The 25002-nt window shown below is 37.2% G+C and overlaps 3 protein-coding genes across 4 annotated transcripts; 1 reads left to right on the forward strand and 2 right to left on the reverse strand.

The window, feature by feature from the left end:
* Positions 1-11088: 11088 nt before the first annotated feature.
* LOC121803379 lies at positions 11089-11820 on the forward strand. Its single transcript, XM_042203053.1, has 2 exons — positions 11089-11525; positions 11611-11820. The coding sequence occupies exons 1-2, from the start codon at positions 11105-11107 to the stop codon at positions 11670-11672; spliced, it is 483 nt and encodes a 160-aa protein (XP_042058987.1). The 5' UTR covers positions 11089-11104; the 3' UTR covers positions 11673-11820.
* Positions 11821-13675: 1855 nt separating this feature from the next.
* On the reverse strand, positions 13676-16706 carry LOC121802963 (probable pyruvate, phosphate dikinase regulatory protein, chloroplastic). Its single transcript, XM_042202661.1, has 3 exons — positions 16107-16706; positions 14544-15186; positions 13676-14462 (listed from the first exon to the last, which is right to left on the reverse strand). The coding sequence occupies exons 1-3, from the start codon at positions 16554-16556 to the stop codon at positions 14359-14361; spliced, it is 1197 nt and encodes a 398-aa protein (XP_042058595.1). The 5' UTR covers positions 16557-16706; the 3' UTR covers positions 13676-14358.
* Positions 16707-20372: 3666 nt separating this feature from the next.
* On the reverse strand, positions 20373-24125 carry LOC121802692 (gibberellin 2-beta-dioxygenase 8-like). Of its 2 annotated transcripts, none has more exons than XM_042202370.1 (5): positions 24003-24125; positions 23832-23896; positions 22535-22962; positions 20799-21120; positions 20373-20733 (listed from the first exon to the last, which is right to left on the reverse strand). In XM_042202370.1, exons 2-5 carry the CDS (start codon positions 23868-23870, stop codon positions 20494-20496), a joined length of 1029 nt encoding a protein of 342 aa, XP_042058304.1. In that variant the 5' UTR covers positions 23871-23896; positions 24003-24125; the 3' UTR covers positions 20373-20493. The 2 variants fall into 2 exon arrangements, with proteins under 2 accessions (XP_042058304.1, XP_042058303.1); XM_042202369.1 differs by having other exon boundaries at positions 22535-22983.
* Positions 24126-25002: the final 877 nt, after the last annotated feature.

Here is a 25002-nt window from a genome sequence, read left to right on the forward strand (position 1 = left end):
CACAACAAGGCTAGTGTCCCTCACACCCTATTATTTTGATAAATAAAATAATATAGTGTGAGACATACATTCCCTGTTGTGTACACCACCACATCAGGGGATTCCATTCCCTAACAGACTCACCTATAAGAGATTAGTCTATTGATTTGCTCCATTAGTATAGACAGGAATCAAACCCCTAGCCTCTGTGTAATCGCCTCGTGTAATCATACTTAAAGGATGAGGTGAGATGTTGAAGTACTTAATTCCTTTTTTTGAAAATTATTATTTTACTTTAAAATGAATAATATCATTATTACGTATATATAGATTTGCATTTTAATTTAATTTATACTTCTTACATCCATAAAAAAAAAGTTAGAATAGCATAATTTCAATGTGAATTTAGTAAGGGGAGGAGGAAAAATAATTAAAGTATGAGAAAAAAGTGGATAAAATAAAATAATAAATTGGAAGAAATAATATTTTTTGTATATATGAAACTAATTCGATGGGCAACATAAAACTATCTCACGTCTCTGAAAAGTATGAACATTTGGTTTGGTATGCATGAGTTTTAATGTATAATTAGTAAGTAGGAGAGATAAAGAGAGTAGTGTAAGTAGTGTTAATAGAGTGAACATCATATTATTAGTAGTATAGTGCTATAAATTGTGTATAAAATGATGTGCATGAGTAATGTGTTATTTAATTATTCTTAAATTAGACCGTTCATATTTTTCAGAGACGAATTAATGGGGAAATAGTTCATATTGATTAGGAATAGAAGGTGTATTATTTTTTGATAGAGAACTATCAATAAAATAGAAATATATAGTAGAGTAATAAATAAACGAAAATGACGCCACTGTAACGTAACAATGACGTGGTACGCTAGAAGACAACGGAAACACCGCCACGCACGTGGCAGTCGGCGGTGGGAAAATGCGTCAATTCCATATCATACGAAACTGTGTAATGATGACTATTGAAATCAATAGATCTGGTCCACAATTCATTTCGTCCGAATTATTAAGCCATCTCTAGCGCTATTTTCATTCGTCCCTTAACCGTCTCTTAAATTACTATTCTTGAACCTCATTATACTTTTTACCCCACCTCTTAACTAAGGGACCAAACCTACAACTCTCTATCTCTTATCCGTCTTTTAATCATCTCTTAAATTACTATTAATTCATTTTCATTTTTATTTTTATTTCTAACAAATTCAATTAATAAAAACACATTTCATTAAATAAAATAAATTTACAACATAAATTCTTAAAAAAATAAAAAAACATAATTAAAAATCCTAAAAAACGAAAAATACATAATTTAATTTCTTCCGCTCACTCTCACTAAATTCAAAATCTTTAAAGCTCAAATAAGCATAAGAACGGTGATGATGTGTCTACCGGTTGCCAAATTGCCCAAATGTGCTCAATTAGATCATCTTGGAATTGGGTGTGGGCAGTAGAGTCACATGTCCTTGCTCGAATAGACAACCGTTCTTGTATAGACAGATGCACTCCACTGCGAGGCAGACTACTTGCGGTAGAGCTTCCGGAGGCTTCAGGGTCGAACCAGTTTCCCGCCTCAGGTCCTTCATCTTGGACAATCATGTTGTGCAAGATTATGCACGTATACATGATGTCGATCATACTCTCCATAAACCACGTACGAGCCGGGACTTTGATAATGTTGAAGCGCGCTTGGAGAACCCCGAACGCCCTCTCCACATCCTTGCGAGCAGCCTCCTGCTTCTACGCAAAAAGAGCTTGCTTTGCGTTCACAGGCCTGCTGCACGTCTTCACGAAGGTTGGCCACTTCGGGTAGATGCCGTCGGCAAGATAGTACCCCATTTTATACAGCCGGTTGTTAGCGGTGAGTTGATGGCCGACGCTTTACCATCCAAAATTTTGGCGAAGAGGTCGGATTGGTGGAGCACGTTTATGTCATTGTTTGATCCGGGGACCCCGAAGTACGCATGCCAGATCCATAGCCGGTAGTCGGAAACGACATCGAGTATAACGGTGGGGTGGGTGCCTTTGTGGCCGCTCTTGTACGACCCCCTCCACGCCACAGGGCAATTCTTCCATTGCCAGTGCATGCAATCGACGCTGCCGAGCATCCCGGGGAATCCGTGCACTTCTTCGTGAAGGTGGAGCAGAAACTGGCAATCTGTCGTGCTTGGCTTCCGAATAAATTCGTCGGTGAAGGCTGCCCGGACGCCTTTGCAGAATTGGATCAAGCACATTCTCCCAGTGCTTTCTCCAATGTGGAGGTATTCGTCGAAGACATCCGCTGTTTGTCCAGTCGCAAGCTGACGGATTGCTGCAGTACATTTCTGCAGCGTCGTGTGGCTGGGACGGCTGACGGCGTAGAACCTTTCTTGGAAGAACTCTTCCCGGGCTGCCAATGTATTTGCGATGTGGAGAAATAGCGGTCTCCGCATGCGGAAACGGCGACAGAAGTAGGTATCTCCCCAAACCGGGGTATCGCAGAAGTAGTCGCGTACGTTGCGGCAGCTTCTCCCAGTTACGATGGATGTAAGTCCGGGAGCGTCTTTGGGGCGGCGCGGCTTCCTTCGCCTCCCGGCGTCAATCTTCTTCAAGTGATTCTTCCATTATTCGACGCATTTGCTCAAATGGATCTATTAGATCTATTAACTTTGGGGGAAGAATAAAAGAGTTGATTTGAGATGAAAATTGGAGTGGAAAGAGAGATGATTTGAGAATAATAGATGTGTGTTTGTGTGTAAAATAATGATGAAATAGGAGTATTTATATAGTAAAAAAATAAAAAAAATGGGAAAACGGTCGAAAAACGGTAATATTACCGTTTTCAAATTTTAAATTTTTTTTATTGAATAAATTATTTTTTTTAAAAATGATTTATTGCGTTAGCTTCACGAAACCCACTCGTGGGCCGGCGAGTGGGCGTCACACCTTGCGCCTGAGAATGCCACGTCGCGCGCCCGCGTGGCTAGACAGCTCGCGGGCTGTCTCGGCGAGCCGGGCGTCTCGGCGGGCTGGGGACGAGACGGGACGCTACAACGCGTCCCGCGCCCGTCTCGTCACGGAGGGACGGGATTCGAGCCACCCGCGTAACGCGTTGCGGGTGGCCTTATCTTCAACCATTTCAAATCCATTTTCCATTTTATAAACCCTCCATCTTATTAGTACAGTACTAATATTCAAATTATTTTTTATATCATCTTAATTATAATATCTCAAATCTAGAAAATATCGTGCAAATCTCTCACATATGTATCGATATACTTTTTTTCTACAAATATTAGTACTCCGTATATCTTTAAACGTTACAAAATTTTGTGATATACTTTTATTTCGTCTTCAACTTTATAATTCCATTACTTATCTATTTTTTTCTTGTTTCTATTTTATCTTTACTCTATTTCTTAATCTACAACCTAAAAAATGTTTTAATAATAAAACTAGGACACAGAAAGTTATACTCCATCTGTTTTAAAAAAATAACTTCATTTATAGACGAATTAGTTTAATGTGAAATTTGTAAAGTTTGAGAGAAAAACAAAATAGATAAAGTAGGAGATAAAAAAAAGTATGAGAGAAAGTTTCCATAATTAGCAATTTGACTAATTTTGAAGGAGAAAAAAAATGAGATTATTTTTCATATTCAGAAGAGGTATGCAAATGACAACTTACATTTAATTCTAAAAGAATGAAAGAAAGGAAGGAAGGAGGATAAATAAAGGACATTTGGTATTTATATTTGAGCAAGTTAATAGCCTCAATCTAATTTTAATTCTTTGGTAAACATGCTAGTCTTAGTGAATGAATGACTAATCAATTATTTGTTATGAATTAACAATTAATTAACCAAATAAGCAATGGATATCCATTCAGTTCGGTTGGGTTCGAGGTTAGCTAACAAAATAAGCATCCCTGGATGTAGTTAGAGCACCCGCAAAGCAAGCCGCCGGCGTTCCGCGGGCCGTTTCGCCGGAATGACTTCGCAGCGGAACGCGTTGCGGTGCATGGTGTCGTCGAGGAGCCGTTCCCAAGCCGTGCCGACGGCACGACCCGCGGCACGGTCCGTGCCGCCACGCGCTTCGGCGACGTGGCTCTCCCCGCGTCGTGCGTGTCGCCCACTCGCCGGCCTGCGAGTGGGCGACGTCACGTGCTGACGCAATAATTATTTTTTAAAAAAAATCCGATTATATATAAAAAAAAAATTAACGGTATTATTACCGTTTTTTATACCGTTTATTTATTTATTTATTTTTTATTTTTATTTTCTTATTCTATAAATACTCCTAATTCATCCTCATTTCACACACAACTACACATCTATTCTTCCTAAATCAACTTCATTTCCTCTCCAATTTTCATGTTCAATCTCTTCACAAAATGTTCGGCGACGGCAACTACGGCGGTGGCGGCTCCGGTGGGTGGGATCTCAACGCGTTCGGCGATTGGGAGACCATGTACAACACACTTGGTGGGATCTCAACGCGTTCGGCGACGACAAAATGTTGTGTGTTTTTTAATAAAGTGTGTTTGTTTTAATTGAATTGGGTTGAAAATAAAAATAAGAAATGAAATTGAATGAATACTAATTTAAGGAACGGTTAAGGAACGGCTAAGGAACGGATGGTTGCAGGTTCCGTTCCTTAGATAAGGAATGGAGTAAAAAAGTACAGTGGGCCCGCAAATAGTAGTTTAAGGAACGGTTTAGGAACGGTATAGGAACAACGTTGTGGATGGCCTTATGTAGGTTATATGATTAAAATTTTATACTATTCGTTTATGTTGTAAAGTTGATCCTATTTTATGGTGACCTCATTAATATTTTATACATGCACTCTCTTCATATTGAGATAAGGCAATCATAGACACATAACATTAATTTATAAGATAAAAAGTAATGCCCTACCCAAGTTATCCAGTAATAAGAGCATCCATAATAGAAATAGCCCAACAATAGCCCAGTCATATCCTAGCCATAAACTCCTCCTGCCACATCTTCAGCCCTAAAAATCCTCCTGCCACATCATCAAGACAAGCAAATAGCCCAGCCATTGCCTAGCCATAGCCTAGTCACATCACTCAAAATTATATAAAACAAATAATTAACAATCACACAACATACGGAATTAAATTTACGACACAAATACGGGAAAATTTAATAATACTATTAAATTTTAAAAAGTACATTAATTAAAAAAAGTACAATAAAATAAAAAAAGTACACTAATTTAAAAAAAGTACATTAATTTAAAAAATTCACTACTCGTCTTCGTCGCCTCCGTCGCCGCCGCCTCCGTCGCCACCGTAGCCGCCGCCTCCACCCAAATCGTCACGCATGCTCACGAGCAATGCGTGAAGAAAACTCTTCTCCTCGGGGTCCGTCGCCGCCCTCCATTCGGCTAACGTCTTGACCATCTGAGCGCGCGTTTGTTGACGCCCGAAGAATTTGAGATCATCTGTGGACTGGCCAAGGGGGGATGCCGACTGGACCTCCTGGGAACCCACGACGACCCCCCTCGCCTCCCGTTGCACCCGCTTTTGCCCAGTCAGCGAGGTCGGCGAGAGAACGAACGAGGGGTGGGGATCACCTGGGCCGTCTCGGGGAGGTCGTGGGAACCACCGCTGCTGCCGCTGTAATCACCGGTGTTGTTCAGTCGTTGCTTCTTCGGCCAGCCAGCGTTGACACCTGCTCGAAACTTCTCGGATTCGTTCAGCCGGTACCCCTCCTGTCGGGGGCTGCATTCTGAAAATCAGGAGACCGCAGCCCTGATTCGGTCCCACGCCTTCCGGCAATCCTCCCCGATGCGTGGCCTCCCCTCCGGACAAAATGTCTCGTAGGCTGCTGCTATTTTAGCCCACAAGTTGATGATCCTCTGATTGTTCGAAGTGAGGGGATCATCGCAAACACTCACCCACGCCTTGGACAGCGCGACGTTCTCCGCATCCGTCCACCTCCTCCGTACCGAGCAGTCGTCCTCACCCGGCTTCGGCGACTCGCCGACCCTCTTCCCCTTGCCCTTCTTCTTTGGGAGTGACGACCCCGCACTGCTCCCTCCGTTTTGAACGGGAGTATCCGGAACTCCGAGAATATCAAATCCCAACTCCTCTAAGGAAAAAGTCTCAAATTGCGTGAACTACGTTGGGGTCGATGTGTGCGAAGAGGCAGTCGAAAAATTAAAACTAGGGCGATAGACGTTTTCCTCCCCCAGCGTCCCCTGCGTCACCGGTACCCCTCCTGTCGGGGGCTGCATCGCCGTCCCCCCTCCCCCGGCATCATCTGCATCCCGGGCAACCACCCCGGCATCATCTGCATACCGGGTTGCATCCCCGGTACCCCCTGCCACGCAGGCATACTCCCCACAGCTGCCATCCAGGGCATATTTCCCCCGGCTGCCATCCCGGGCATCATCCCCTACCACGGGTATATGTTGTAGTACCCTGGCATCGGACCCCATCCACCTCCCACGGTTACCGGGGGAGTTTGAGGCCTGCTCGTCACTAGAGTACCTTCGTTGTTGTTCTCCATTTCGCGTTGTTGCTCTTGTACAGAAATTAAGATAGAGAGAAAACTCGTTAAAACAAGTGGTGCGAATGAAAATGACGTGCAAATCGCGTATTTATAGTGTTTCGAAAATTAATTAAAAAAATCCGCTAGGCGATCCGGACCCTGCAATGGCGCCGAGCGCATCGCCGAGCGCCCGTATATCGCCTAGCGCTAGGCGATTTTTTTTCGGAAAACCGCTAGGCGGTTGCAATGGTTCGCCGAGAGCACCGCCTAGCGCCGGGGCTCGGCTAAGCGGTGCGCTAGGCGCCATTGTGGATGCTCTAATTCAACGGTTGGTGAAAGTTTAAAAAGACATTTATGCTTGCATCCTCCATTACTAGTTAATTTAGAAAGGGTCGTAAAGAGACAAAGTTTACACAAGTGACTAAATTACCATTGATAATTTCATCATAATTTTCTTTTAATAAAAAGTAATTTTCGCTCTAATTAGATGCTATGGTGCACTTAATTGACTTTAAAGAGTTTGAAATTTGTTAAACCGGTTTTCAACCCAAAAGTAAAGTCTTTGCAAGTCGTACTCAGTTGACTTTTTGACTTATAACTGCGTGCATTTTTGCCTAAAGATTTGGCGTGTGGGATCACATGTAGGCCTGCAAATTTAGTCCACGGATTTCGGGTATACCCTATCCCGACCCAATACCCAACGGGTTTTGGGTACTAAAAACTCGAAATTATGGGTTCGGGTACGGGTTTGGGTAGTTAATGCTAGGATTTTTCGGGTTTAGGGTACCCGAAACCCGTATTAGAGTACCCGACTAATACCCGATTAGTTATGTATTTGTGATAAATATTTTTATTAAGTATAGGGCCTATGGCCGTAGGGTAAATTTATTTAATCACATGTAGATTTATGCCAAAAATTTCTTTATTTTAAAATTAAGTAGTGTCTATTTGTCTAATGTCTATTATATAGTCATAGAATCATAATCTAGAGAAAGCTAAAACATTAAAATTGAAGTTTAAACTTTTAACAATAGTCAATAAATAGTATTATTGTGTTATTTTTAATAATTTCTATTCTCATCACAATATAATTTATATAAAAGAATAAATTTGAAATATAATAATTTCGGGTTTATGTGTACCCGATTAGTTAGGTTCGGGTACCCGCACCGGGTATTAGGGTACCCGAATTCACATACGGGTCGGGTATTGGGTATGATATTTTTGAGATTTCGGGTTCGGGTACCCGAATTTTCGGGTTTGGGTACCCGCGGGTATCCGAATTTACATGCCTAATTACATGTTCAAATTGACCCTTGCTTATTGATTAATTTATTTTACATATTAGTATGAAGTATTAATGGGTAATAATATTGACATTTTGTTGTGATATTTAATGGTGACATTCTCAATACATCATCATACAGCAATTTAATTTCATTTGTTGTTATCAATAGGAGTACAAAATAAGGCTGAATTCATGGGCCTACAAAATAAGGAAATATTTATTCATTTTGGTTTAGGTCCAATTTAGGAATCACGGAGTTGAGAGATGTGTTGGAACAACTCATTATTCCATTCTCTCCTTTCTTAATATTTTGGTACTTCTAGTATAATAAGTCAAGTTAAAATATTTAATATCATCACAAATCACTTCTGTTAGAATAATTTTGAAGATGAACTACAATTATTGAACAACTTTGGAACACAAAATTGTTAAATAAGTTGGATGTACGTGAACATCGTTATCTAATTTATCTTAATATTCATAAAGCAACGTTTAAAGACTACGATAGTTGATATTCAACTACTTTGTTGATAATATTATTTATGGAGTACTACAATGACATGGATTTTAATTGCTTTGTTGCATTATCATAGATATTTGTGCAAATTATTGTAATTTAACTTTTATAGTGTTGGGCCGGGTATGGATTAATTAGGCAATTGAGAGATTTATTCTTAATTTGTCTAACCAACATATTATTTCTTTTAAATTTAAATTTTCTCATTCTTTGTTTTAGTATCATATTTAAATTTTGAATTTTAATTATGCGTGATATATGTGATACAAATGCATCATACGCTTAACCTTATCCTACATTTGTTCTCAAAAACCACCTTTAATTATATCTATATACTGTATGTCGCTTTATTTTGAAGTCTATTTTGTCATGAAAATGTTGTAGGCGATCAATAGACACCACTCAAAAGTACTCATTGCTATGTAAGAGACTTTGAGCTTTCTTTCTTTCTTTTGAATATTGATTGCTTTTCTTGGATTATACTATTCTTCTAGTCACTTTTGACAATAGCACTGATGCACTAAAGATATATAGACATCTTCAACTAAATCATATATTTACATATTCAACTTTATGGTCAGCCAAAAAACGTTTGAAACCGTGTAACTTTTTATAGAAATACATATTATAAAAAGTTGACTCCAAGTAATCCACCATTAGTTATGAGACCAAAGGAATATTGAAACTTTTTAGTATTAATTTAATTAAGATTTGAAGTCACTTTTTATGACTACGAAAATAAGGCTTAAGACGACGTGGGCTATATACTTTATTTAGGGTTATGATTACGTACTATACTATTTAACAAAAAGATAAAAATGAAGGGCTAGTTTTATAAGTATAAGATGGAGCCCAATCCCTTGAATCTTGAGCTAAGATTATATTTATAGAGTTGAATACATGAGCTATATAACCCATCATACAAGGTGGGAAGCATTGGTCCATTACTAAATGGAATTATTTCTTTAGTCCTTGTGCAATCTCCAATCCAACACATATCTAAAATTGCTCATATTTCAAAATTTGGTTTGGCTTAAGCATGAGAACATAAGCATATAATAGCTAAGGTACTATATTATATGCATGATTGTTCAATATTTTCTCTGTTTTTTGTATAAATCTACATTCTATGATGTGTACATATGAATAGCAATGTGAACATATGATATGTACATCAATGAAAATTTATGCCATGTAATTATAATTTGCCCCAAATTTAAATTATTGGAATATTGGATTTCACAAATAGTTGTGGATTAGCAATACAAAAAACGAGTTTTATCGGCAGACAAATTTACCAGTGGATAGCGTTAACAATCAGACATTTTATCTGATGGTAAAACGTGCTTTTTATACTGCCCAACAATTATGGAGTACATTTTTTATTATAATTAAATTATTGTGTTGTAGCAAGTAGTTCATATTTATAAATTTCATTACTAATATTTATTTTTAGTGATGCATGTATGTGTAGTTTTGAGACTTCCATATAAATTGGAGTCAAGCTAAATATTAAAACTATTCATGAAATATTATTATTCTGTAATGCTCAGATGTGCTAATATAAAATGGTCACATCTAATTTAATCATCCACCAAATTTATTTTATTTGATTCTGCTCCATCATAACTTGTGATGCAGTGAATGGACTTGGGTTACTTAAATAACGGCTGGGCTTTAATATAATGTTTTTTATTGTGGCCCAATAACTGAATGGATATTCAACTGGGATAAATTATATCCTTGTTCAAGTTCGTCTTTGTTTTGGTTTGGTTCAAGCAATGAATTTCGAATTCTCTTATAATTAATCGAAATGTTGGCCTTTTTTGAAATAGAAGAAATAGTCTCATAAGCAAATATGAGTATATGAAGGCTTAATTTCATTTATTGCTAGATTTTATTGTCTCAAAATGAATAAAATTTATATCCTGTTATTGTAAAAATTCCTACTATTTTTATTCCACGTGGCAAGTAAAATGCCCAGGTTCCAGCAAGCGGCCCCCAAATAGGGTGACGAGGGATCAAGATTCTTACCACATTCATTCAACCGTACAAAAGTAGGAATACTAATTAAAATGCTCAAATCATTAAGTCCGCCCTTCTTGTTGGTTTGTTCTCTGTTCTGTTTTCTTGTTTATTTTCTGTATGCGTTATTGCTTGTATTGTAGTATTTATTCTGCTAACATTTAAACTCCGTCCCTTCAAAAAGGGATTTTTGTTACCAAAAAATAACAAATCTCGTTGGATAATTCATAAAGATTGTTTTTCACCAAAAAAAACAAACATGCCTTTATTTCACAAATCCAAAATCATATGTAACTTTCCATACAAATGGACTAATTTCAAACTCTCGAAGGATGAGCTGACTTGTATGGATCTTCATTTATTTATGAATATCTAGTGAATTAGTGTTTAAGATTAACACTAATAGATTATTATAAATAAGGTGATATTTACGGATATAATTGCAATTCAATTATAATCTTTAAATCTTGGTATTATTCCAAATTAGATTCAATTTTCATAAAACTTCAACAATAACGTTGATTTATGGTGTTCTTAATTTGCTTCAATTTTATTAGGTTTGTGCTTAAACTGTAGTAATTCTAGTGCAAATTATATATATAGAGTTGTATATTACTGTAACAGACATATATAACAAAACATAAAATAAAACAATATCGAACGCGTGTCATGAATTAGTACACAAGAGAATGAGTAAAAGGAGCACTCACTACCACATATAAACCCTCTTTAAAAATTAAGGTCTCCCACTAATTAATTAGGCAAAATCTGAGATGGGAAGAACACTCAGTTTTCTCCTAATCCATCTCCTTGTTCTAGCTGTTGCCACAAATTCCACCTCCATTCATGAGCTGCTCAAGAGCAATGGCCTCCCGCCCGGCCTCTTCCCCAAGAGCGTCGTAAAATCCTACGACCTCAACGACGACGGCCTCCTCCAAGTCTACCTCGAGAGGCCTTGTCTCACCAAGTTTGAAACTAGGGTGTTCTACGACAAGGTTGTCCGAGCAAACCTCACCTACGGCCGCCTCATCGGGCTCGAGGGCTTGACTCAGGAAGAGCTCTTTCTCTGGCTGCCCGTCAAGGATATCATTGTCTACAATCCTGACTCCGGATTGATCTTATTCGACATTGGTGTTGCTCATAAACAGATGTCTCTTTCTCTCTTTGAAGATCCACCTCTATGCCATTCTCAAAGTATGTGATTCATCTTTTTTTATTTTATGTTTCTTATATTTTTTTTGTTAGATCTTCATTCATGATGTTTTCTTTTGAAATGCAGGTAACTGGATGTGGGTGGATGAGAGTCTTGGAATAGAGATAGGATCTCAAGGTCAAAGATGAAATTTTATAAATTCTTGATTATGAGGAAATCATTTGGCACATCAATTTTAAAGACTATGTTTTTTGCTGGATTTTTTAGATTCTATCTTTAGCACTGTTGTGATTGTTTCTTCATGAATTTTGTGATGCTTTAATTATGTTCGATAAAGATGTGAGTTTTCTCGTTTCAATCTGACAGGTCACAGGTGTATATGATTCTACATTAATTTGCATAAAACAATAGTTGACAAATATGTGCGGATGCGAATGATTCTATATAAATATGTATGTAAAGGAGCAAACAGATAGGAATAGCAGTTTTACATTTAATGGAGAAGATCCCATATATTTTTTACTTGAGTGAAGCACTTTATTTTACACCTGAATATTTACCTATTCAAGAGGAATACTATCTTAGTCTAATGGAAATGATGTATATTATATTAAATTTAATTTTAGTGTAAAGTTTTATATATATCTAAATCTTGAAATTATTTTAGAGAATATGGAGACAAATTGACTTTTATTATAACAAACGTAAGAGTTATGATGTATAGGGATATCAATCGTAGCTATTGGGGTTATAAATTATTATTTCTATATAATAGCATAATTTTTTTATTCTAAATATAAAAATAAAATAATAAAATGGAGTAATGAATAAAAATATAATTAAATGTACATTTGAGAAAAAAAAATACTTCATTAATTTTTAAAAGTTTGAAAAAGTACCAACAAGTAAATTGAATATTTTAAATATAGTAATGTTGGAATATGTAAGAAATATGTAGGAGCTTAATTTAGTTTTGAAGAAATATTTAAGAGTACAATGAGGTCGAGTGAATAGACAAAGACAGATTTGGTTATTTTGACAAATTAAGAAAAACACTTTAGCTTTTACCTTGTCAACTTACGCAAAATAATACCACAACACATTTATTTATATAGATACTCCTCACATATATTCTATATATCACATTTTTGTTCGACAAAAATCTTGATATTTTATTGCATATTTATAGAAAATTTTGGAAAAGCGTGGATTTTCAAGAACGAGAATCCTATGATATGTTGGGAATCTCTTATGATAATCATCCGCGCTTGAAACGTATTTTAATGCCTGAAAGTTGGATAGGATGGCCCTTGCGTAAGGATTATATTTCCCCCAATTTTTATGAAATACAAGGATTTGACTTTCCATTCTGGATTAACCAGAATAATTGAGATCTCTATTAGCTTAGAGAATTGTGAATAGGAACGAAAATACCAAGAAATGGAAGGGTATCAAATTCAATTTATTTGTATTGTAAATGAAAGAAAAAAGAGAAAATAAAATTTCATTTTATTTATTTAAGAAACCTTTCCCATCTATTTTAGAGTATTTTATAGATGGGGTATATCTCGCCAAGATAGATAAAAGAAAAGTAGTAGTATGAATTATGATCTAGATCCAGATGCATATCGGCATTCCTTGCTTAATTTTCCAACAAGTAAATGATAAGTTTAATTGGTGACTGATCTCTTCAGCTCCACTCTCCCAGGCCCAGCCTCAGCAGCCACACTTCTGCTCTCATCTTCCATAACATAGTTAGTTGCTTCAGTTCTCCCATAATCCACCACCTTCCTAACGCCTCTGACCCTCAGAATCATGTGAAAGATGCTTCTGCAGAGAATCAGCTAATATAGAACCACAAACGGCTGAATCTGTCTGTTCATGAAGAACATGCTGAATGTTTTTCATTCGCCCAACACTATTTTATTTACTACTTCGTCTTGAATGTTTACAAACATTATTTCTGGTTAGCATCTGCTGTAACTAAATCCGTTCTGTCGGAGGCCTATAAATTCATGTCGAGCGACTGCACGTTGAAAATCCATCTAACGAGGGGAAAAATGATGAAAATGTATGCTTTCCACCTCTTTGCAATCAAAGAGAACATACTCTAAAATGCTACATGCATGTTTACACCAGCAAGATGAATGACAATAGCATCGTAAGTAGCAATCACAAGACATTGACAGCAAAACTGTGAAACTACCACACTAAAAACAATCAAAATCCGTCAGGAAATAACACAGCACAATAATAACGAGAAGCAGTAAAGAACACAAGATTGTTGTTTACCCAATTTACCTGAGGCCTTTGGTAAGCCAGGAATTTTTACTATATTATCATTGATAGGATATACAAGGAAACAACTATTTCGTATTATAGCAACCAAAGCCCCAAACCTGACCCCATTCGGCTATGTTTTGGGTTGTGGGAGTGCACCATGAGCTCCATCTCCAAGAAAAGTGTCTTCCTTCAGTTGGATCATGGCTCTAGTGTTCAGCACCTGTAGACTCTATGCTCCAACAAAATCCAGATCCAGATCAGTTGGCAGAATTGATCTCCATGTCTGGATATATATACCTTCAACTTCCATCTTTTGGTCAAACAATTAAAATACAGAACATAACTATATATTCATATATCCAACTGGGATATTTCAGGAGTTCACAATCACATAGCTATATCATCGGGCCCTATTTAAATTAACTTATGCATTTCAGAACAGGAATGTGGTATTCTAAGAAATCGGATGAAAAACGTTAAATAAAATAAAAGGGAAAGTTCAGATGTTAATATGGGGCAGAGGAAATTGCTATAGAGACTTAATAGATAAACTACACCTTTATAATGCATTTCACGAGAAAATACATAGATTCAGTAGCGTTTCGAAATCCTAGGCATTAAACATCTATTTTTCCTATCATGGTAAAGCCTCAGCACAATTGCAGCAGTTTCCTCAATTGCTTTAGCTGTAACCTCTGCATCATAAAACCAAATGAATCAAGACTGCAACAACAACTATTAAGGAACAGAGTGTACAAAAGCTTGTATCAACTCACCAATCACAGGCCAAATGGGATTCTGCTGGAAAATCTTGCTAGCAAACTCAAGCTCTTGTTTAACGTAGTCCATTTCTGAATAGTTGCATTTCATCACACTATCCCCCAACCCCAACGTCTTCGCCCTTGCTCGTCGGATCGATCGCAATGCGACCGGATTGATCGTGAGAGCGAACACCTTCTCAGGATCGACCTCGAATAGCATCTTCGGGAGGTCAACATTCATGACAATAGGCACATTCGCCACTTTGTACCCTTTCTGCGCGAGGTATATGGACAACGGTGTCTTCCCGGTACGAGACACACCCGTGAGGACGATATCGGCCTGATGGAGGTTCCGGGGAAATGCTCCGTCATCTTGCTTCATGGTGAACTCGATGGCCTCAATCCTGCGAAAGTAGTCCTCCCCGAGCGAGCTGTTCCGCCCGGGAGCCCACCTGGAGAGGCCGGAAGGAGACACGCCGAGATGAGAAGCAACGGCTTCGGTTATGGGGCTAAGAACGTCGAGAGATGTCACACCCCACAGCAGGCAGGCTTGTCGAGCTGATTCGGCGATTGAAGGATCTGCGAGAGTGTATACTAGCATTGCTCCTTCCTTGGCCGCTTGCGCGACCACCTCCATCAATCGGTCTACATCATCAATCTTTAAAAAGATGAACAAGAACATGACGGTCTGTTAAGAATCTGCTTGACACGAAGAACATAAGCACAACACGATTTATACAAATGCGAACACGACATGGACATGAAAGTGACACGACTCAAATACAGTCTATACCATTGATCTTCAAAAACACAACTATGACTGAAGATCTTGATACAGATATGCATCATAGTTTTAATATACTTGCTTCTAAATTATTGGAGCAAACTACAATACAAATAGCATTAACATCCCAGAAATATAAGTTATGTCGAAGACTCGGGAAGAAAATAATAACAGTAATGCCAAGTCAGATTGGTATATACAGTATTACCATTTCAGATTGGTCATTAAAACCATTCGCGCATTGACAAAGCATACCCAAACTCCTAAGTAGGTCTTGACAATCCGTGTGTCATGTTGTTGACACCATAATGACACAAACACGAACACAACAAACATGGCCATGACACGAAAACAAATTCAACTAACTGTCCAACACGAACCTAATACGAGATTCTCATGTTATACAAACACGACACAAAATTATCACCCTCGGCCTTGTTACATCTGTATGATAAAAACACGAACACGAGATTCTGAACCATTGAATTCTGGGTGTTTGTATCATGTCAAAAGTTAAGCAGCCATACTTCAGATAATAGTTCCCACAAAAATCATTGGCTATCACTACTTATTAATAAGCATTTGAACAGTATAAGATTTATCATAGAAGTTCCACTATATCTGCATTTAATATTTCATACTCCCTAATTCATTCCAACAAACAAGATTAACCAATCGAGTAATAATAAGAGTAACATACATAAATATTGATTTGATTAAGTGAAGCTCGCAGTTAGATAAGCAAGGGCAATGGGTCCAGTGAAAAATGAAGCAGTAAAAAAAGAGCAACTTACCCCCGAAAACAAATGGGTATTAATCGGGCAAACCCGATCCACCAAACAATGCTCAAACTGACCCAACGCAGCGGTGACGGAATGCTCCACCGTCCACCCCGTTCCGTCAGAAACCATGTATATCGACTTAGCTGCGGCTAACCCCTCCCCACCGTCGCTAAAAAGCGGCAGCTCATTTCCACTACCATTACTATTATTAGTATCGGAGACTAGAATCGCCGGAGAGTCGGCGGCAGTCATCACATCAGCAGATCTCTCGACCGGGCGGATCAATTTACGGCCGGACCGTACGGCGCGAGCTCTTGACCAGCGGTTCAGCTGCGGGCTTGATTTGATTCGGCGCGACGGAGATTCAGGCGAGGACGGAGGATCGGAGAAGGTCGGGGCGGTGGGCTGCGACGGCGTTGGCGGGATGTTCGACAAGGAGGATGAGGTTGAGGAGGAAATCATTTTCTCTTTTTTTGCGGGTGTTTCGGTTTGGTATCTCACCACTGAGATATCGGGGCAGCGTCGACTCCTTCGGTATTCTACAACTCTTCCCTTCGTCAGATTGACAGATCCTTTTAACCTCTTCCATAAATAATTTATTTAATATCGTTATATTGGTTTTTTCAGATTAATTCTTAACAGTACTATTTAATTAGCAGCCTATAAGATTTCATATTAATCGGTTATGATTTCATAAAATATTAGAACCGAACCCACCGGTTCGGTTTGAGCGGTTTATAGGCCATCTACATAGGTGTGCATCATTGGCTTCCAAAAGATTTATGTAGAAACTGGCCATAATATTTTTTTCATAAAAATTTAAAAATAGTTATTCTTGCAAATAGATTTATTGTTGTGTTACCTACTTTATTTATTTGCTATTGTACTACCAATATTAACAAGGTTAAATCAATTGCCCAAGACCAAAGAAATACAAATTTTGAAAACATATTTGGCTCTATTACACTCCATTTCTTTGTGAGTTGGCCCAACTAGAACATATTCCACCTTAGAATGTTAGTTAATGGAACAAATTAAATTTAAAACAAATATACTGATTTTACCGTATATACTTTACCTGAAACTATTACTCCCTTCGTCCCAAGATAAGTGAGCACAAACGGCTCACTTATCTTGGGACGTCCCAAAAAGGAAGGTGAGTCGCTTATCTCTGAACGAAAGGAGTATAATATACGTTTAAAACTACCCAAGTGCTATAACCTGTAACCTTTTTATATTTGTACTAACAACAAATATAATTGACATTCCATGCTATAACCTTTAACTATTTTGTAAATTTTGTTATATCTGAATACAGTTGAAACTTGTGTTTTATCACTAAAAACAGCATCGCGCTTGTGCTCAAGCGTGTGGTACGTACAAGTGCTCGAGGTGCTTGCATTTAATTTAATTCCGCGGCCTCCATAATTAAGTTCTGGCCACTTGCCATTGGTCTCTCATCTTATAAATTACTAGTACTATTGTCACGACCGCCCTTCTAGAGTAGAATAAATGCGGCGATCGCGACTTAAACGGACTTAAATGCAACAAGGACAATAGGCTAGGGTTTCATCAAGAGGTTTGACCAGAGTATTTAATGAACAATTAAGTATAAGAAAAGAAGGTCATGCTTTAGCAATGAAGAAAAAACCCATGAAAAGTGACTATCATAATTTAGGTCAAAAGGGCAAGGTTCAAAATAATCCAAAACAGTAATTCAATAGTTTCAATATCAACCAAAAGATAAGAAAATCATGTTTTAGCGGAAGCATCCAAGAGAAAAGTGAAGTCATGTGTGGAGACACGACGACACTAGGAGTTTCAAGTCAATCATATCAATTTAATTAATTTGTTCAACACCGCCAACCGCTCGTCGCCGCTCAACCTGCACATAAGGAAAACACCTGCAGGGATTAGTACTATAATAATACTCAGTGGACTTAACGCCGAAAACAGTTCATCAAAAGAATATTTATTTATCATGCCTTTTTCAAGTATCCATCGGGGTTTTATTTTTTAGAAAGGCCCGAGGTACCAAAATCATTTCCCATTGTAAAAGTCGACTGATCAGTCATTTTCTCATAGACGTTAGCCATATTTGTCAATACATGACATGGAATGTGGCCACAAACCAAGTCACTAGACCGGCCAGCCCGTACGCTAGCACACGGTCTACCATAGGTGTACACTAGTCCAAGTAGGGTTTGCGGCCCTACGAGGACCCGAATTCGATTTAAATAATAATGGCTTCAATCCATATCAGATAGGCACGTTAAAATCAAACAAGGCATGATAAACACAATTTCATTCCTATCAATAAAACATTTAGGACATCGTCCTTATTTAAAAGAAAGCCCACCTCGACGGCTTAGATCTCAAGTACTTTCTTCCCCTTGCTATCACGCTGAAAGCGCGAGTTATCACCTTTAAAATTTATGTGTATCATAAATCAGTCACAAGTATCGACTCAAAATCATGCATGTCACCAACGTTTCCCTTTTCCCATCCATTCATTTTATCAACATAAGGAAACACACCATAGCATACATCAACGTACAACACATCACTACATCATAGAATGGGTTCCTTAACACATATGCATCATGTATATCATTCAAAGCTTAACAACATAGATTATCTTTGCATGACTTAAATCTGGCAGAAAAGCGCAGTCGTTTTGTAAAAATCATTAAAAATCCATCCGACCTCCGTTGGGGCTGAAATTTTGCCACAACCCAGTATACACATCAAAGGTCATCCAGTTAAAATTTTACATCAAAATAACATGTTTAGGTCGGTCAAATCAAAAACGAAACTCACTAGTCGAGAATACAAATTCTGATAGAACTGCGCAGTCGACTTCAATAATTCATTAAATATTCATCTTTCGACCAAAAAGGCTGATTTTCACACACAACACAGAAGACACCTTTAAGTTTACTCAGTTAAAATCTCGCACCAAAATAAGATCGTTTGGTCAGTCAAACAATTTACTGTCCGAACACCACAGTTGTCATGCTTCCAAATTTCGAATTAGGGTTTATCAAATATTCATCCCAACGTATATATTCATACTTCCAACACATAGTCACGCTTCAAAAAGATCTCACCATCATGTTCTCATATATTCACATAGCATTCACCACAAATCATCCACAAGTTCATTCATAAACAACCTAAATGCATATACATATCCTTTTTTTTTCATGCAACCATCAATCCCACCCGATTAAATATTAGATCTACGATCTCTACACTTATTATATGCATGATGGAATCAAAATCGAGGTTTCAATGGAGAGGATGAGGAAAAGAAGTTCAATTATACCTCTCTTGATTGAAACGATCGGTAGAACAACGTATAATCTTGGTTCTTCAACAATTCTTGGCAAAGAATGAAGAGATCTTGAGGGAAAAAGAAAAACAAGTGGAAGAGGAGTGGTGAAGAGTGGCGTGTGGGATGTGAGGGAGGCGTGTAGTTGGCTAGGGTTAGGATTTTCTTTCCTCTATTATTTATAGAGTTAGAATATAATCCCCAATTAATTACATGAAGATTTGGGGAAGATTTGGTGGGGAGGAATCGACGTGATTTTTGGGGAGGAATAAGGGGGATTTCAAAATTATAGGCTATTTAATTAGCCTATGATTTAATTTGGTATTTCACGGAGTAGAATAGAATAATACGGAGCAGAATAAAAATAATAAATCCTTCCAATAAATAGTGAGTAGCCGATTTTTTTATATATTCTCCCACAAGGAATTAAATTCAAATCCTAATTTAAATAGGATAGGGCAAGATTTGCTAGGATCTTTGAATTTATTCATGGGAGGGAATAAATAAGGGATCAAAAATATATATGATAAACAATTTCCCCTCCCATAAATAGGAGATTTTCGAAATCTCCTTAGGAATAAGGTAGGGGTCGAATTTTTCATGGAGAGAATAAGGAATAATCGGCTTTGGATTTAATTTGGATAATTATCCCAGGCAAATAATTAAATCCAGGAAAAATAGAATTTCTCTCCAATAAATAATAGTGGTCGAAAATTTCAAATAAAAAGGCAAGGTAATTATTGATGATCCTATTAAATCTCACTCACCCTCAGAAGATAATTCGTTAAAATAATTTTTCCACCCCGCACCAAAAATTCACACTGTCATGCCACAATTCAATCATTGACCTTTCAACGGCCACGTCATATATTCCACGGATTTGACTATTCAAATCAATCTCAACTCCAACACGCAATTAGGTCACGTAGACATCAAGCAATTAATTTACTCGTCAATTAACCCACATGCTTCACGGCATTAAAACATTTAATGCAAAATTTTTAGGGTTCGAAAAATTAGGGTCCAAAAAGTGGGGCGTTACAACTATGATCTAGTGAACTACGTCTAGTGAGTTTGTAGAAGAAATCTGGGGAGTCCAATTTTGTGGCCAAAAAACTTGACATCTTGTTGGACTTGTTTTCTGTATTCTACAAAGGTGAAGCTTTTATAAACACAAGGCTCAACGCCACTTGCTATCACGGTGTCGTATGATGGGCAGAAGAAGTATGCCGTTGAGAACCTTTCATATACAGGGTTCGCCACTACCCTATGCTCCACGCTTTTATACACATTATTACTCCACGCCTGCAATTGCAATGTTTATTTCATATTCTTTTTATTTGTCTTATAAATAAATTGTGGATTTTTACCTGAAACAAATCACCAATGTTGATAACAAGGGCTTGGGGATTAGGTTTAACGGCAAACCAGCTGCCATCTTTGACGAGCTGGAGTCCACCGATTTGGTCTTGGTGCAACACTGTGATGAAGTCACTATCAGTGTGTGCCATTATTCCAAACATATCTGGGGAAATTGGGCACGCTGGGTATCTGTTTAATCTCAGGTAACATGTGCTCTCCACACATTTCTCTTTGAAGAAATCTGATTTCTGCCCCAATTCTGATGCCAATATCTCCACCAATTTCTGTGACAATTCAGACACCATCCTCGCATATTGCCTCATTATTGAGCTGAAATTTCAACAACAAAAAAAATCATCGGAATTTTTTCACCGAGTTAGTGAATGATTATTAACTCAATTGTAAAGGGGACATCCACAGCATGCATGCAAGGGATGACACGTGTGCGGCACTCATTTTTTATAACAACTCTCACCGAACGAAGTTTCACCGTACAAAATATTTTTTGCCAACTCCTTCACTTTTCTTTTCAATAATACCAGTAGTAATTAACTTGACAACTAAGTTAGGACTTGAGTTGGCTTTCTCATGTCTTGACACTATTCTCTTTGTCTCAATAGTATCATGAAAACACATCATTATATAATAACGCATAGTTCATTACAACTTTATTTGTAGTTCATTATAGGGAATTCTGAGATTTAAAAACAATGACATCATTATGCATAGTTTAGAAATCTGAAGTTCATTATAAGTTTGTTATTAGTTCATTATAATGAACTCCTATTTACATATAATAATGTTGTTCGGCGTTTAAGGTTTAGCAGTAGTTTGGTATTGATCACAGTCCTATATATATATATATATATATATATATATATATATATATATATATATATATATATATATGAATGAAACGAAGAAGAGTCCATGCATGCTTTATTTTTTCACTTCTCTGCATTCACCCATTAATAATAGTTTTGGTTGTAATGGGAAGTTGCTGTGCAAATCAACACCATTGGATTAAAAGATCTAACGACCTCCGTTTGGCATTTGTTCTACGTTTAAGAATGGTTCTACGTTTAAGAATGGTTCTATCTTGATCACAATCATATATATATATATATATCCGACGGTTAGATTGGTGCCACGTGTCATTTAATAATGCAGATTTTCAGTTGAATAATGCACACCGACTAAAAATGCACCATTATAGTGTAATAATGCAGATCATCTGGACAGTTGATGAATGAGATCTAACGGCCCATATTAAGAAGAATAAAGGATCTAAGGAATGAATAGGAGAATAACGCTATAGATATATATATATATATAGATGTATTCATTTCCTTTTTGTATCTTTTGTTCTATTGTTCTTTTTAATCTCAGCCCCACGATTTTGTCATCCGACGGTTAGATTGATGTCACGTGTCATTTAATAATGCAGATTTTTAGTTGAATAATGCACACCGACTAATAATGCACCATTATAGTGTAATAATGCAGATTTTCAGTTGAATAATGCATACCGACTAATAATGCACCATTATAGTGTAATAATGCAGATCATCACAACCATCCAATTCAAGGATCCGAGGGCTGTGATTAAAAAGAAGCTTGGACTGAAAAGCTGCGAAGGACCTTAACACACCATATATATATATATATATATATATATATTTAGTGAAATGAAAATAAAATAGAAAAGAATCAAGTAGATAAGTAATGAGAGAATAAAAGTTGCCTGAGATTAGGGTGGAAGTTGAGTGAGGAGAGTAGGTCGCTGACGGAGACATGAAAAGCCTCCGACCAGGAGAGCTGGGCGAGGCAGGTGGCGGAGGGCGTCCCCCACCGGTAGCTCCCCTTGTACGCCGCCTTGTCGGAGAAGGGCTTGGCGAAGAGCTTCACTTGCTCCTCCCTCATCTTCTCCAAAACATCTTTACAAATCCCATGATTTACCACTTGGAAAAAACCCCATTCCTGCGAAGCTTGGGCCATCTTCTTCTTGCATTCTCTCTTCGACAACTCGCCCATCTTCAGCTCGTTTAGATCAATCATCGGAAGCTCACATTCCGCCACGCCCGACACTTCCGGCGCCGCCATCACCTTCTCCAGTAGCCTCTTGTATGTTGTCTCAAATGGTGGATCAGCCGACTCGTGCATTCTCATCGCCTTAAAACCAAAAACAGAGGTCTACTACATACTATGGTGACTGTGGGCTTGAAAATTAATCTTGAGAATTTAATTGTGGTAATAGATATAGTTGACGAAAATGACAAGAAGAGAGAAGGTGATAGAAGCACTAGATTTTTCTTTAAAAATGAACAATGTTTTTCGTACTAAACTTTCTTGTTTTGTCGTTGATGAAAACGTTGTATGAGGTATCTCCATTGATGAGTTTGAAGACAAGTTCATTACTATGTGTGTGTGAGGTGATGGGGTAGGTGTCATGTTTTGAATAATATTTGTGCTGTAAAACTCGAAGCTTCCATTAGATAATTCACCATAATATTCTTTATTGCAGGACCCCATCACTCTATGCAACTTAGTTTCACAACATATCAATCTAAAATAGAATAAATTATAAATGAACAAACTTTGACTGGCAGAAGTATTTGGAGAATTAGAAATAAATACTCCTACGTATAATAAAATGCGTATATATTTATATGTCTAATAATCTCGATTTATTTGAATATGGATCATGGGCTCCATCGATAATATTATTGTATATTTGGACATTGACATTTGAATAATTATATGATTATAAGACAAAGTTTGACTAATTTATGTTCTTGTCTCCCCCCAAATCAAGCCTAATTAATTTGGGAGTAATGTGCTCGAAATAAATAAAGAGAATGAACAAAAATACAGAGTGCATACATATGTAACATGTCTACTGCACTAAAAGAAAAAGGGGCAAAAAAAAAAATGTTTAGTGGTATGTTTCTACTCATAGGCACCATGTTTATGCTCATGATTTAAATAAACTAACACATTATTATACTCCTATTATGCATTTAGAAAATAGTTTTGCTTACTTGGTTTGCATGCTTCGAGTCATTCTCAGAGGCCACCATTGTTAGTCTTCAACTTGGCTCTAATCCTAAAGCATCGGTTCATTTTGTTGCATGTCAATAGCACATTTTTTACATGAGATATTTCAAATATATTAGTGTTGAATTGAAGAGTAAAAAATTGAGCAAACTTACTTTTATTGATTTAGAAGGCAGAAAGGAGACGTGAAATATGGATGTTGAAAATAAAAATTTCGAAAATACTGAGATAATATTGTGAAGAGATGAAGAAGAGAGGGGTTTAGAGTTGTCGAAAAGGAATATGCGTGGTGTCCAGGATGGTCGGAGTAGATATATATTTATAGAAGGGAAATGGGGGTTCTTCAATAATTATAACAAGTGTTCAAATTTACTAAATGTAGGTGGCATTCGGTTGCCATGACTAATATCATGAGACTATCCATCTAAGATTAAGTTGTGGGATTATTTTAGTTGGAGGGGGAGGCTATGACTAATTATCATGAGACTATCCATATAAGATTAAGTTGAAGGGTTCAATCTTATGAACCAAACATGATACATATTTAATCATGAGATTTAATCTTGCCAACCGAACAGCCCCGTATAGTACTATCAATTTGAGAGAGGTGGTGGAATAGAGAAATGGGAGTCTATGTTTCAAGAGATGAACACGCGGCTCATACTGCAATCACTAATCTTCAATATCTAGATTGGATTCTCTATTGCAATTGGATAATAAACCTTGACATTCAGTTTTATGGTTGCAAATTAATATACTAAAAAATACATGGGTTTTTTTTACCATATTAGTGCTTCCCAGTTTTTATCTCGTATTTTCTTGATTTGGAATATATATATATATATATATATATATATATATATATATATATATATATGAAAATGATCAATACAAAACTTGATCTCAATACAAAATCCAGACCAAATCCTGACCATGAGAATTGACAATCCAATGGTCAATAATTAAATAAAAACACGGAGGGTCATTGTAAAGCAGTTTTAGGTCATATTATAAGCTTTGGGTTTGAGGTCATGTTAAGATCATTTCATGTCATCCTTACTATAATGACGTAAAAATAAGCTTACAATGACCTAAAACTCTACATATTTTATTCATTGGATGAGGAAAAAATGACGGTCAAAATTAAAAATCATA

The sequence above is a fragment of the Salvia splendens genome, chromosome 5, assembly GCF_004379255.2.
Source record: "Salvia splendens isolate huo1 chromosome 5, SspV2, whole genome shotgun sequence".
Lineage (NCBI taxonomy): Eukaryota > Viridiplantae > Streptophyta > Magnoliopsida > Lamiales > Lamiaceae > Salvia > Salvia splendens.

Coding starts and splice junctions, on each gene's coding strand:
- LOC121803379 (XM_042203053.1), top strand. CDS start 11,105: ATGGGAAGAACACTCAGTTTTCTCCTAATCCATCTCCTTGTTCTAGCT. Junction 11,526..11,610: donor ACCTCTATGCCATTCTCAAA/GTATGTGATTCA, acceptor TTTGAAATGCAG/GTAACTGGATGTGGGTGGAT.
- LOC121802963 (XM_042202661.1), bottom strand. CDS start 16,556: ATGATTTCCTCCTCAACCTCATCCTCCTTGTCGAACATCCCGCCAACG. Junction 15,187..16,106: donor ATACCCATTTGTTTTCGGGG/GTAAGTTGCTCT, acceptor ATCTTTTTAAAG/ATTGATGATGTAGACCGATT. Junction 14,463..14,543: donor TCCCATTTGGCCTGTGATTG/GTGAGTTGATAC, acceptor TTTATGATGCAG/AGGTTACAGCTAAAGCAATT.
- LOC121802692 (XM_042202369.1), bottom strand. CDS start 23,870: ATGGTGGCCTCTGAGAATGACTCGAAGCATGCAAACCAA. Junction 22,984..23,831: donor ACTCGAAGCATGCAAACCAA/GTAAGCAAAACT, acceptor AGTATGTAGTAG/ACCTCTGTTTTTGGTTTTAA. Junction 20,734..20,798: donor ACATTGGTGATTTGTTTCAG/GTAAAAATCCAC, acceptor TTGCAATTGCAG/GCGTGGAGTAATAATGTGTA.